The 14,152-nt window shown below is 30.3% G+C and overlaps 1 protein-coding gene across 4 annotated transcripts in view; it reads right to left on the minus strand.

Moving 5' to 3' along the window:
- LOC145248869 (uncharacterized) overlaps positions 1–14,152 on the minus strand; it is a 402,247-nt gene that overhangs the window by 35,209 nt on the left and 352,886 nt on the right. For 2 of the 4 annotated variants that reach the window (XM_080110617.1, XM_080110618.1), the window contains exons 17-19: positions 13,720–13,779; positions 12,704–12,772; positions 542–601 (exon numbers count right to left, since the gene is read on the minus strand). In XM_080110617.1, the coding sequence (XP_079966743.1) occupies positions 542–601; positions 12,704–12,772; positions 13,720–13,779 (189 nt within the window). The remainder of the gene's footprint in view (positions 1–541; positions 602–12,703; positions 12,773–13,719; positions 13,780–14,152) is intronic. The other 2 variants (XM_080110620.1, XM_080110619.1) reach the window with 1 other exon arrangement.

Genomic DNA, 14,152 nt, shown 5'->3' on the forward strand with positions numbered 1-14,152 from the left:
AATTTTGTTTGATGCAAATTAGGTAAAAACAAAGTGGAAGCTCTTTGTGAAAATTAAGATACTTCCAATTTTAGTTAAATTTTAACAATAGCTATTAAGCACCAGTTAATAAATATTCTCCAAATTTCAGTCTCTTTAGAATACTTTAAAGGATTCTAAAAAGGGGAAGGTATATTATAGGCACAACCTCCTATTTAAAAATTCAACACTAGTTATTGTATAAGATTTAGAAATTCAATATTTTCTATAGATGTTTGGAAACAAAATGTCTTTTCTCATCAATGAGGAGACTGCAGTGTTCAGTTTAGTTTTAATTCTTATAGTTTTATTGCCATTTAGATTAAAATTATCACAAATATGTAAACGTAAAACAAATTTTCAATGTAATTGGAAACATATAAAGTTAAGCAAATATTTACAAAAAAATTATTGTATAATATTTAGTTCAACTTACGATTTTTGACTGAACTTACAAATTGGTTCAACTTACAAATTGGTTCAACTTACAAATTGGTTCAACTTACAAATTGGTTCAACTTACGATTTTGCTTTTGAGGTTTCTTTGATTTATCGACTTGAGCATACAGTTCTTCAATATTTTCTGGAAAAAAAAAAATTATTTAAAACAAAAAAATCATACCAGACGTACTTGTGATCCATTGGGCCACAACAGTTATCATCATTTATCCCAGAGTAGAGTTTTTTCTTATTCTGTCAACAATGATCAGATAGAAGTCTTAACAATTGGTAATTGTTTTCATACTTAGGATTGCCTGTACTTAGGATTGAAGTTCCAACATCAATAAGAGAGTCATTTAGAACTGATTAACTTAGCACTTATAGCCATTGCGCCACAAATTCTGCTGAAGCAACTTACCCCTTATGGACTTAAAAAAAAAAGATTCTGTTTAAAATTCCATACAGATAAAAGATACTAAAGATATCTGAATTCGACAAGATGCTCCTGATGAAGGTCAGCCGTTACATCAGCTGAAACGTGATGAAAATAACATCTAAGATGAGAACTGTATTTTGGATGTTGCGTGTTGAAACTGTGCAAGCACAAACACACGCACATGACAGTCTGTAGCCAAAATTCACTGAGCATTGGGGTGAAGCTGTAAAAACTGATGTCGCTGGAGGTGAATAAGTCAAGTAATTAACCCCCACAGCTGCCGGGATTGGAACACCTGTTAGAGAACAGGTCATATATATACCAGAAGGGAAGTAGCAGTCAGAAGGCAACATTAGATGAGCTTGTTATTGAATCTGCCCATACCAACAAAGGCTCCTGTTCTGCACACATCCCTAAAGTAGTATTTCTCAACCATTTCACCTTCATGTAAACCTTCCAATAATATTGACATCCCAAGGAACCCCTACATCAGAAAATATTTTACAATCTTATTCATTTTCCCTTTATAATGCAAACAATATTTTTTTTTTATAACCGGTTTGGGTTAAAAAAAAAAAAATGTCTTTCTCAAATTTATAGATAATTAAAAAAAAAAAAAAAAAATCAACATTTTTCTAACTAATCAAAACATAACTTGAGCCCTTTTCCAGTTTATTCATAATTTTGTAAATGTAGGTTTGACAACAACAGAAAAAAAACCCAAAAAAAAAACCAAACAAACAAGCAAACAAAAATGCAGTTTCACCTATGTGTAAACCCATATTAATCTCTATTGATTTATTGGTATATCTTTAAGGAATCTTTGGCAAGCTTTTAAGGAACCCCCATAATTCTGAAAAAAAAAAACCAGTCAGATTAAATCTCCCTCTGAAGTCGTCGAATCTAAGCTTGTCTTATGCCCATCATAATCCAATGTCACAAAAAAAAAAACATCATTAACACAAACATTAATTAATGAGAAACAGATGACCTCCATTTATAGTCGCTCTTTATCAGTTAAAAATCATTAAAACCATTTCCTCTTTAAAAATTAAAAAACAAAACAAAACATGGCTGTCTGTTTATAGTTTCAAATTGGCTATTCACATAATTTCTCTCCATGCAACGTATGTCCTCAACCCTCTCTTGTACACATATTCAATAGATAATCTGTAATTAAATGTTCTTTTAAAAATTAATTTGATATATATTAGAGATGTGTTTCACAGCTGAGCTGTTATTCACAAGCAAAAAGCAAAAGAATTCTAACCAGCAAAAAAATAAAAAAATAAAATAAAAAATTAAATAAAGTTTTAAAAGCTTAGTAAATGCAAATTTTTAAGTAAAATAAAATATAACTTTGTGAACATGCGTCTGAGTACGTTTACTGCACAGGTTGTAATCGTCCATTATTTGTGCTGATCTGAGGTTTATATTTGATTCTAACACTAGCTACATTCATTTATTTACGAGCGGAACCTGTGAAAATTCCACAGTGGCATGTAATCTTTCATATGTAATAGGTCACTGTTGGGCGTTCTGTGGACGTTCAGAATCAATGGAGACTCTACGAAATTATTGTAGTCCTTTTGTTAAAATTTTAAAAGTATTTATCCAAGTAATCTGGTTAATCAGTATCAGAATTTATCTGGTTATTACGATTTATCTCTAATATCTTTATAGGACTTTGTGACATATTTCCATTGTATAGACACCCGGTGCAGACAGAAACCCCACGATATCATTATATCATCTTTAGACAGAACAGATACTACCCTTGGATCCTAGCTAGAAGATCAAGAAAGTATATTTTAGTTTTACGTATGTATATATTGCCCAGAAGCCTGTCTGTATGATCCAAAAGCGATATCATTTTTTTTAAATTTTTATTTTTAATTTTTTTTTTTACACTGTGTCTCTGGTGATCGGGAGATCCTATTTATTAAAAAAGAGGATAAAAAGTGATAACATACTACAAAGATAAAATCAGTGTATGGCTATGCTAATTTAATGTTTGTAGCATTGTAGCATGTTACCACTTTCTGAAAACCGTGACCCGCTTATGCACATATGTTAAAGGTACTACGGTATCAACATATAGATACAAAGTTAGGTATTGATTTAAAATTATCACAAATATTTAATTAAATGAAAAAACAAAACCAACAAACAAACAAATCTATATATCCATAAAAATAAGAATGTGTGTGTGTGTGAGAGGACAACTCTCAACCTATATATTCAATTAATTTCTGATCTACATACTTGAAAGTTGGTATATAGAGTATTCAGACATGTAGAAAATTTTTTAATCGGTTTTTATTCGGAAAAAGGGCTGCTAAGGGGTTAAAATTGAAAAATTGGTACATGAGGTGATCGGATTTCTATCTGCTTTCCACTGGTTTATGATTACGCATGCATGGTCGTGGAACATGACAGCTTTTTTATGTTAAGTATAAGTTGGATTGAAAACACTTTTTAATAATAATGTCAAGCTGGTATAATGGTTATCGTACTTGATTCACAGTCTTTAGGTTTGGGTTTCGATCTCAGCTCAAGTATTTTTTTTTTTTTTTGCTTACAAGAAGTGAACTGTTTAGAAAAACAATGCTCGTATGCATATATCTCAGTTTCTGCATGAATTAAAATATAATATTTATGCATATTTTATGACCGGAAAACGCTGGCCGACCTGCTAGTTTTCTATATTTAGCAATATAGTAAGTACATAACTACATTATATTGCATATAGTAAGTACATAACTATATCATTTATATTATATATAGTAAGTACATAACTACATTATTTATATTGTATATAGTAAGTACATAACTATATTATTTATATTGTATATAGTAAGTACATAACTACATTATTTATATTGTATAGTAAGTACATAACTATATTATTTATATTGTATATAGTAAGTGCATAACTACATTATTTATATTGTATAGTAAGTACATAACTACATTATATTGCATATAGTAAGTACATAACTATATTATTTATATTGTATATACTAAGTACATAACTACATTATTTATATTGCATATACTAAGTACATAACTACATTATTTATATTGTATATAGTAAGTACATAACTATATTATTTATATTGTATATAGTAAGTACATAACTACATTATTTATATTGTATATAGTAAGTACATAACTACATTATTTATATTGTATATAGTAAGTACATAACTACATTATTTATATTGTATATAGTAAGTACATAACTATATTATTTATATTGTATATAGTAAGTACATAACTATATTATTTATATTGTATATAGCAAGTACATAACTATATTATTTATATTGTATATAGTAAGTACATAACTATATTATTTATATTGTATATAGTAAGTACATAACTACATTATTTATATTGTATATAGTAAGTACATAACTACATTATTTATATTGTATATAGTAAGTAAATAACTATATTATTTATATTGTATATAGTAAGTACATAACTATATTATTTATATTGTATATAGTAAGTACATAACTACATTATTTATATTGTATATAGTAAGTACATAACTATATTATTTATATTGTATATAGTAAATACATAACTATATTATTTATATTGTATATAATAAGTACATAACTACATTATTTATATTGTATATAGTAAGTACATAACTATATTATTTATATTGTATATAGTAAGTACATAACTATATTATTTATATTGCATATAGTAAGTACATAACTATATTATTTATATTGCATATAGTAAGTACATAACTATATTATTTATATTGTATATTTAGTACAACAAGGATCTACAGACAAATTTATCTTTAGCTGACCTTTGACAACAAAATATTTTCGTTTACAAGCTAAATAGAAAGTTACTAGCCAAACCCACGTGACTTTTGGAATATGACATTTTTGTTCTGTGATGGCTATGTATATTATAAAGATTTTTTTGTAGTTTTGTTTTTAATAAGTGTTATTCTAAATATGCAGAGTTTTATGCTCAGACTTCAGGTGTATTGTTCAAATAATTTAACTTTGCTCGTTGTATTAAAAAACTAATGAAGGTTCAAAAGATATTTTCTGCTCAGTAATGAGCTTTGGAAGATTGTTGGTGAAAAAGAAAAAAACAAAACAAAAAACAAAACAAAAGCGTTTTATTATTTCTTATCACCACTTGAAAAAAATCACTTGCAAATGCGACTGTATCACTCACAACGTAAAGCCCTGTACAGTAAAGGGGTTCCAACCAAAAACCGATACATGACAAGTTCCTTAGCCTTTGGCTAGAAGGAAACTGTGGCATCTGTTCTGATATTGCACTATCTTTTCTTTCCTGGACCAATTAAAATGAAATCCTTCCGGACTGAGTTAAGTTTGAGGTTTTGTCTTGGAATTGTGTGGTCTTGATCAGTTCCTCAACAGGAGGATTCTTCCCAGAAATAAAATTACAACTCCAGTTTAAAACAAGTTGCAAAGTTTTATTTTTGGGGGAGATGTTACAATGATATGTGTTTTCTTCTATTGGACAACCAATTTACAAATCAAGATTCTTAGCCCAATCGAATTAAGACAATTCCAACCTCACACAGTCTTTCAGTTTAGGGCTTGACGGTCCATCTCTCTGTGAGACACATACAAAACCAACGGACATCCTCTGCCCTCCTGCTGGAATATAAAGTGTGTTTTTTTTGTTTGTTTTTGAGATGGCGAATTTAAAAATAAATCACAGAAAATTTTTTTTAGCATACAAATATGTAGTTTATTTCAAAAATTAAATTTTAGCATTTAGAATTTAAATATAATTTCAAACATGTGGCTCACATGTATGTGGCATAATTTAGAGGTCCAATTTTCACAAACTCTATGCATTAAATCAAGTTGTATTTCAGCAATAACACATCCACTGTTATCTTACAAGTAGTCTATTATGTCTGTTAGCGTAGACATGGGGTTTTACTTGTTCCCAAAGAAAATAATCTAATGGTGTTAAATCACATGAATAAGGTGGCCAGTTGACAGGTCCATTTTGTGAAATTATTTCTTCATCAAATGTAAATAAAATATATTTGCACAATTTTGGTGCATGCTGCTCAAGTGTCAGTCTTTTCATGATGAATTGCCAAATAAAGCTGAACTCAAAATAATTGATAGTTGCAAAATCTGCAATTAAAGAAAACAGTTGTCAATTTAAAGTTCGCCTCCCCTAAAAAAAAAAAAAAAAAAGAAAATCACCCTTACAGATATCACTTGAACCACTCCAGAGAGACTATTTGAGATAATCAGCTGTTAATCTATGGGCATAAAAAAAAGTGATTGACCAGGAAATCCACCATCTAGTATGAACATTAATTTTGGAAATTCTCAAGTGGGTGATAACCACAGCAGAGAATCTCGTATGTGAGCAAACATTACTTTTTTTAATGAGCTTTAGTTGTTTGCTTTCACTACATGAATCTTCAGTTTATAGAGGCAATAACTTTTCAAGTAAAGAAGTAAAATTCTGGGTGGTCATACTCCATGCCAGACATATTTTTATAACTATAATTTGCTATCACTAGACCAAAGATTGAATCCTGGTCTCCCAGCCCATTCATTTCCTGAATGGTCTCTTTTTTTTCTTACAGGGTGGAACGATAAAAGTGCCACTCTAAAGAAAATAACTCTACAGCTTTATTTTAAAACTTTTATAGAAAAAAAAAATCAATTCAGGTAATATGATAATGTAGTAGAGCTGATATCTATTCAATGTAGCCGCCTTCAGCCTCAATCACTGCCTCGATATGGGTCCGGAACTGGGAGCATGCCCTTTCCACAAGCACCGGCGGGAGTTCAGATTGCAGTGTTCAGACTGGCTTTGGTGTTGTGGGAAGTCATGTTGCTGATATTCTCGATGTGCAACCAAACGAAGTAGTCCAGCGGGTTCAGGGAGTGGGGGAGGGGGCAGTGATGAAAGGGTACAAAGCCATACCACTCCTTCTGAAGCCAAGCCTGCTTTTTTTTTTAACCAAATCCTGCTGCCACATCTAGGGTTTGCTAGCGGCCACTTGATTGCAGCAGAGGATCACGACACTCTTCAGCACATCCAAGTACACTTTGGTGTTAACTTTCAAGCCGATTTTGAAGATGTGAGGTGGCATGATGTGGCCCTCACTTGAAACCACACCAAAGCCCATAACCGTGGCCAGAAACTTTGTTTTCAACACTGTGGCACGTCCCTCAAATGTTGAACCATGTGGATTTGTATTTTGAGGGTGCTGGCAATGGTCCTGTTGTCATAACTTGGATCGGTAGAGAGCGTAAGTTGTACAGTGACGCATCTCTGATCTTGCTAGTTGAACATTGTGTCACTTTCAGACATGACAGACGGCTCCTATCGCTCTTAGGATTTAAACACAACTGGCCAACTAATAGATAGATGGTCTGCAACAACCAAAGAAAACCAGTTTCCATCAAACGGAAATGGAATCATGTCTTTTCTAGACATTAAGCACTGCACACTTTTGCAACCTGCATTCAGCCATTTTGAATCTGTGAAGAGGGAATAAGTACGCAACCGGAGTGTTTTCAGAGGATTAAATTAGACATGGACTACTCGCTTCCGATCCGGTTATGTACCTACTCTCTCTCCTCAAATTCAGGTATTAGTATCAAACGGTGTTTAAATGTTGAAGTGTTAATGCATGCATCTAATTTTAAAAGTTCATCAAAAAATTCAAATAGAAATGTAAGTAAGAATCAATAAGAATCTCGAATAGACAAATAATACGAAAGATTTGAAAATTCTTGTTTTATTTTCTTAGATTTTTTTTCTTTAGTCAAATTAAAAAGTTCAGCTAACTTTCGGTGTGTCTGACCGGAAGCGGTGACAAGGCAAATCGGTTCCTTCGCTTTTATTGTTCTTCAGTATTTCTATTGTGAAATGATTTATTGAAATAAAATATAAGAAAAGGACATTATCGAAAAATATACAATAAAAATTAACAATGCACAGTTCCGTGGCTGACATTGCTTCATAACCTAAATAGTTCATTACTTAAAAAAAATTTAAACGTGTTTTCAATAATTCTCTCTGAGAAAAAAAAAAAAAAAAAAGCGCAAAAAACGATTTCAATAATTCTAAAAATAAATAAATAAATATAAATGAAACTTATTTCAATAATTCTTAATAAAAAATTTTAAGCGTGTTTTCAATAATTCCTAAAAAAAAAAAAAAAAAAGAGCGCAATATGTGTTTTCAATAATTATTTAAAAACAAAAAAAAAACAACTAATTTCAATTATTGTTAATTAAAATAAGATCCGAAAAAATTTATTATTAAATAAAAAATAACGACCGGAAAAATGTAATTAAAAAAGAGTACATGCACAGAGGAGATATGAGAGTGAGAGAAAAAAGCGAAGGAACTGATTTTGTCGGAATTTTTTTGTACCAATAATAGTGCATCCCCCCCCTGTTTACTTTTATTATATCTTTATTCTGGTTCTTATATTTGATTTTTTGTGTTTCGTATCTTATGATTCTTAGTTTCGTATATTTTGGGTTTGTACGAAACTCCCTTTAATTTGAAGAAAAGGGAAATGCTAGCTCCTTGATTCGGCCTCTTTTGAAATTCCGGCGACGAGGATATTGGAGGTGGTTTCATTGCCCGGCGGTGAATATGGAATTTTGACGAGCCTCCTTCAAAGAAGAAGGCCTGGCAAAAATACCTCGGGCATGCGACGAGGGGTACTTCTGAAGACTATTTACGTGGCTACGGTCTGCATGTAATTGGAAGGAGTATAATTTTTTAAAAGGACTTTAAATCGAGAAAAAACGAAGAAGGCACGTGCCTGACCGGCTTCCAATTTGTGAGTACGTTCCTAAAAGTTATTACATATGAGAGTATGATTAGGAACTACTATTTTGAATCATAATATTGTGTTTGTTCATTGATGCAACATTTTCAATATAAGAACCAGTGTGGTTTTTTTTCCTTATATGTGGTTACCTTGGCGTTCTTTGTTCTTTGAATTTAATGGCCACAAAGGGAAAAATTTGCAACTAACTTTATTGTAAATAAAATCTCTTCGTTTTGAAACAAGACCTTTATATTTTATTCTTTACCCCCCCCCCTTTTTATTTTCATGCTCTTATTTTTTTCCAGGCCGTTATTTTCGCGTTGAATTTATCTGAAATAGGATAAATTTTCGACAATTTACTTTGTCACCACTTCCGGTAGCAGACACACCGGAAGTTAGGAAGTACGTTAGCTGACTATTACCAGTTCGTTATCATATCTCTTTTTCTACTAATATCCTCTTAGTTACTCCTGGACTTACCATGAGGAAAATCAAAAATAAAAATAAATAGAATGAGCACAATAGAGTACTTCATTTCCAAAATATAACGAAAAGCGCCAGCATTTTCCTTGAAATACTTCGGTATCGTAGATCCTCACATTATAATGTTGATTTTTTAGCAAGAGTGCATAAAGCACCTAGATTAAGGATTGAACTCTCGTCTCCCGGCCCATTAGCAAACACTGTAAGCATTGTGCCATTAGCAAGGACACACAAAGTACCATTTTTGAGTTTTTGCTATCACTAGACCAAAGATTGAAACCTGGTCTCCCAGCCCATTAGAAAACACTATAACCATTGTGCCAAAATAACATTTTATTATTTCTCTACATGTAAACTACACTATTTGAGATGTCTTTTATTTTGGTTAATACCAAACTTGAGTTAGAATAAATGTATGATTATTAACGTTAACAACACACTTGTGAGGTGGAGATTTTTGTCTTACTTGAAGTTTAAATCAATAAATATTTATTGTTTTATTATTACTTCAAGTAGTGGAAGATGTTTCTTAAACCAAAAGTCAAATAAAAAAGATAATTTAAGGAATCGGTTTTGGCATCGGAAAATAGGCTAAAATTTTTCCGATTCCAATACCCCAAAAAGCTCTGATTTTTCTGTTAATCGTCCAACCGCAAATATACAGGGTGTTTCAAAAGTCTTGGGAACATTTTGAGTTATTAAAAATCGTTATGTTCCCAAGACTTTTGAAACACCCTGTATATATAATGTTTTGAACAGCAGGGATATTTCTTGTTTTTTTTTCTCTTGCAATTCATCTTGTCAATCTGGCAGACCAATGTTCGAACTAGGGATGGGACGATTCCAGTATTTTTTTCCGATTCCGATACAATTACCGATTCCGTACTAAATCCCCAATTCCGATACAATTACCGATTCCGATTCTTTATAAATCTCTAAATATTTTACTATAAAATTGTTATTTTGTCCCGATTACTGTAAAAACACATCTTAAATGTTCACGTATTTTCTCAAACGTAAAAACACACTTGTGAGGGGGTGATCTAGAGATTTTAGTTTTACTGGAAGTTTAAATCAATAAATATTTATTATTTTATTATTACTACAAGCAGTGGAAGATGTTTTGTAAGAACAAAATACAATTAAACTAGATAATTAAAGGAATCGGTTTTGGCATCGGAAAATACGCTCAAATTTTTCTGATTCCGATACTCCAAAAAGTTCCGATTTTTCCGATTCTCGATTCCGATTAATCGTCCCAACACTAGTTCGAACGTTCTGTTCAAATGTAACAATGGAAAAGATGGATCAAAAGAGAAAAAAACAGGAATTATACCTACTATTTAACGAAACATGCATAACAGTGTGTGTATATATATATATATATATATATATATATATATATATATATATATATGAGATGATGATGAGAAGGAAAGTATTTCTTCGAAACTCCGCGGATTAAGGACTATCCATTTATCTAGGGTTTCCTTTTCAGATTAAATATGTTTTTAACTCATTTCAAAGTGTTTTTTTAACATGTTTTATTAACTGTTTGCTCATATTATAAGCTCTATCTCCTATTTGGTTTTATCGAGCTTTTACATCTGGCTGAGATAACTTTATAAATATTAATTCTTTAATATTTATAATATACTTTAATTTTACCATCTTGGGTCATTTTGGTAAATTTAATTGTAATTTTTATTTTATCTTATATATATATATATATATATATATATATATATATATATAGTAATTTATAAAATATATATGGCGATTAAGCTACATTGAATATTCTGCGTTTCATCCAACTATAGGATACGTCAGGCTTATGCGCATAAGCCTGACGAATCCTATAGTTGGATGAAACGCAGAATATTCAGTGTAGCTTAATCGCCATATATATTTTATAAATTACTAACTAGCTCTACCTACGTATTGAGCACTTTTGAAATAAATACTTAAAGTTTACGCATAAATCTATACTTTCGTATATTAAATTTATGTGAATAAATGAAGTAGTTATATATATATATATATATATATAAAATCTCAGTTTTCATTTTAAAATTTCATTCAGAAGAATATAATTTTCAAAACAAAAATTCCTCTGAGGAGATGAGCTTACATCGAAAATCCATGGATTAAGGAAATCACTTTAAATGTTGTATTCTTTGTTCATCCAATAAATTTTGGTCTGGAAATTATATTTTTCTGAATAAAATTTAAATATAAAAACTGTAAATTTTTGATTTGCTCTATCTAGTATGTTGAGCAATTTTATTTGGCTGGGATTGTCTTATATAAAAATATTACTTCCCAAAAGTATTTTTTAAGACTTGAAAGCACAAGATTCATTAAGTTGTGATCTATATATATATATATATATATATATATATATATATATATATATATATATATACATCATTTGAATTAATATGAATAGCTCTTGCACTATTATATAAACCAGGTAGATATTCTCTGAAATATATTCTTCACCTGAGAGAAGGAGGAGAGAGGAGGAGAGATATTAAAGAGTTAATTTAAAATATAAATTTCAGACAAAATGGAAAATTAGTTTATAAAATGATAGATAAACAAGTCAACATACTAGTAGAAATAGTGATACAAAGATATTAAAACTGAACCAAGATATTCCGGTCGATTCGTTCGACCATATTCATTTGGTAAAAATGAACTTTATAAAACAGAACTGTAAATTTTTTTTTTATATATTACCTGAAACAAATTTCATTTAATTAGTTAGAAGAAAAAAGGAGATCCAACTATATTAGCTATAATAAACAGCATGCTAACAAAACATTCCTCAAAAGTTTGCGATCTAATATTCTCCACTATTTTAATAACTTATAAGCATAACTTATTAATCTTAAATATCAATCTGTTTCTTTTTATCAAATAAATTCATTAGACTCTTTCTATTCAACAGAATTCGTTATACTTGCTTAAAATAAAAATGAAGAATCTTTTTAGTATCTGAAAAAAATATTCCATTTAATTATAGTTGGTTAGTAAAGGAAAAAGAAATGGGAAAACTAACTATTAAAAAAAAAGGCATGCCAACAAAACTGTATTCCTATGATATTAGTCATTTTGAAATGCAAATTTCAGACAAAATAAAAAAAAAAACAGTTTAAGGAACGGTGGATAAGTGTGGTAACAGAATAGTAGAAGTAAAGGCACAAAAAGTCTGAACCAAGATATTTCGGTCGATTCGTTCGACCATATTCATTTGGTAAAAATAAGCTTTATAAAACAGAATTGTAAATTTTTTTATATGTTACCTGAAACAAATTTCATTTAATTAGTTAGTAAAAGAAAAAAAAAAAAGGAGATCAAACTATATTAACTATAATAAACAGCATGCTAACAAAACAACATTCCTATGATATTAATAATATGATGTAAGTAATTATAAGTAATTTCAGCTAATCATGCAGGAATCTCTTTCAACTTACCATTCTTTTTTTTGCTCAATTTTTTAGGGCCTTTATTAACTTGAGCATATAACGGTTCTATGTCTGATGCTGCAAATATATATAAAGCTAAACTAAGTTTCAAGATTTAAAAAATCATTATAAAACAACAACAACTTATGCATTCATGACCGTAAAGTTTCATCTCTTTGTTGTAGATATTGACGATGTGAAACTAAGAAAGCAACCCCTGTCATCGACATGCGCCAGAAGCAGAGATGCAGCATTGAATTTCTGGCAAAAGTGCATCAAGAATGGTGGTGACTATGTACACAAATTAATTCTGGAGCACAAAAGGTTGCTCGTTTTGCTGGTACCACTCCAGTCTTTGTAGCTCTTCAACTTTTTGAGTTAAAAAAATAGGAGGCTTTACTTTTGGAACAGCCCTCGTACATACTGATCCTCAAAAAGAGAAGGTAGTGCCTGGAAGGATGATATGATAACAAAATAGATAGTACACTATCTTTGCTCCCACAAAAACATTTTAGGAGGATAGTGAGACAGGACATATACTATACTGCCCCTCCCCGCTTAAAGAGGAGGTAATGCCTCGGAGAACCGTTTTCATGATGAATAAAAATATACTATAAAATATACTTATTAAAATAATTTACAATGCTAGTGATAAACTTTACCTATTGATATATTTTTTTCCTTATTGCTTATGACATAAGTCATAAATCTATGACATCCTCCAAAAGCTATGATTATTCTATCAAAGTAATGTCTTCAGCTCTATGTATAAGAACATCAAAATAGACCAGCTGATAGAACCTCAGAGTGAAGATATCAAGGTTTCGGTTTCAATTTCTGGTCATGACATCTGCTTTATTTGTAGGGAATTTATTATTGCAACATTCTCCATTTCTAAAAGTAGTTAAGTTCTGATATTTCGAAATGAGACAAATTCTACAATATATTTATGACGTTTAAAAACATTGTGACTGATGGACGGACAGACAAAATCCACATTTTATATAAGATTTCGTTCAACTTACCATTCTTGTTTTGAGGTTTCTTTGATTTATCAACTTGGGCATACAAGTCTTCGACATTGGCTAAAAAATAAACATACGTTTTTTTTTTAAATTATTATTGTTGTATAGTGGGTGTACATATCGGGGACGACATAATGACATCTATAATATAGATCTCACCTGTCTGTTTAAATGTATGTATGCATGTATGTATGTCTGTCTAAAAGTTTCGACAGAGGCAACGGATTTTCATGAGATTGGTATTGTTTTGAAGCTCAACCCTTCGGACAACAAATATCGAAAAATTGGCTAAAAACATTAATTTCTTCACCCTCAACTGCTTTATTTAAATTTCTCACAGCATTAGTTTTGTAATTCAAAATTTTACTTTCAAATAAAATCGTTTACAATCATTATTAAAACAAAATTATATTTTTCTCAGTATCCGTTTCAA

Source organism: Euprymna scolopes, chromosome 27, assembly GCF_053919585.1.
Source record: "Euprymna scolopes isolate OS-2025 chromosome 27, ASM5391958v1, whole genome shotgun sequence".
Lineage (NCBI taxonomy): Eukaryota > Metazoa > Mollusca > Cephalopoda > Sepiida > Sepiolidae > Euprymna > Euprymna scolopes.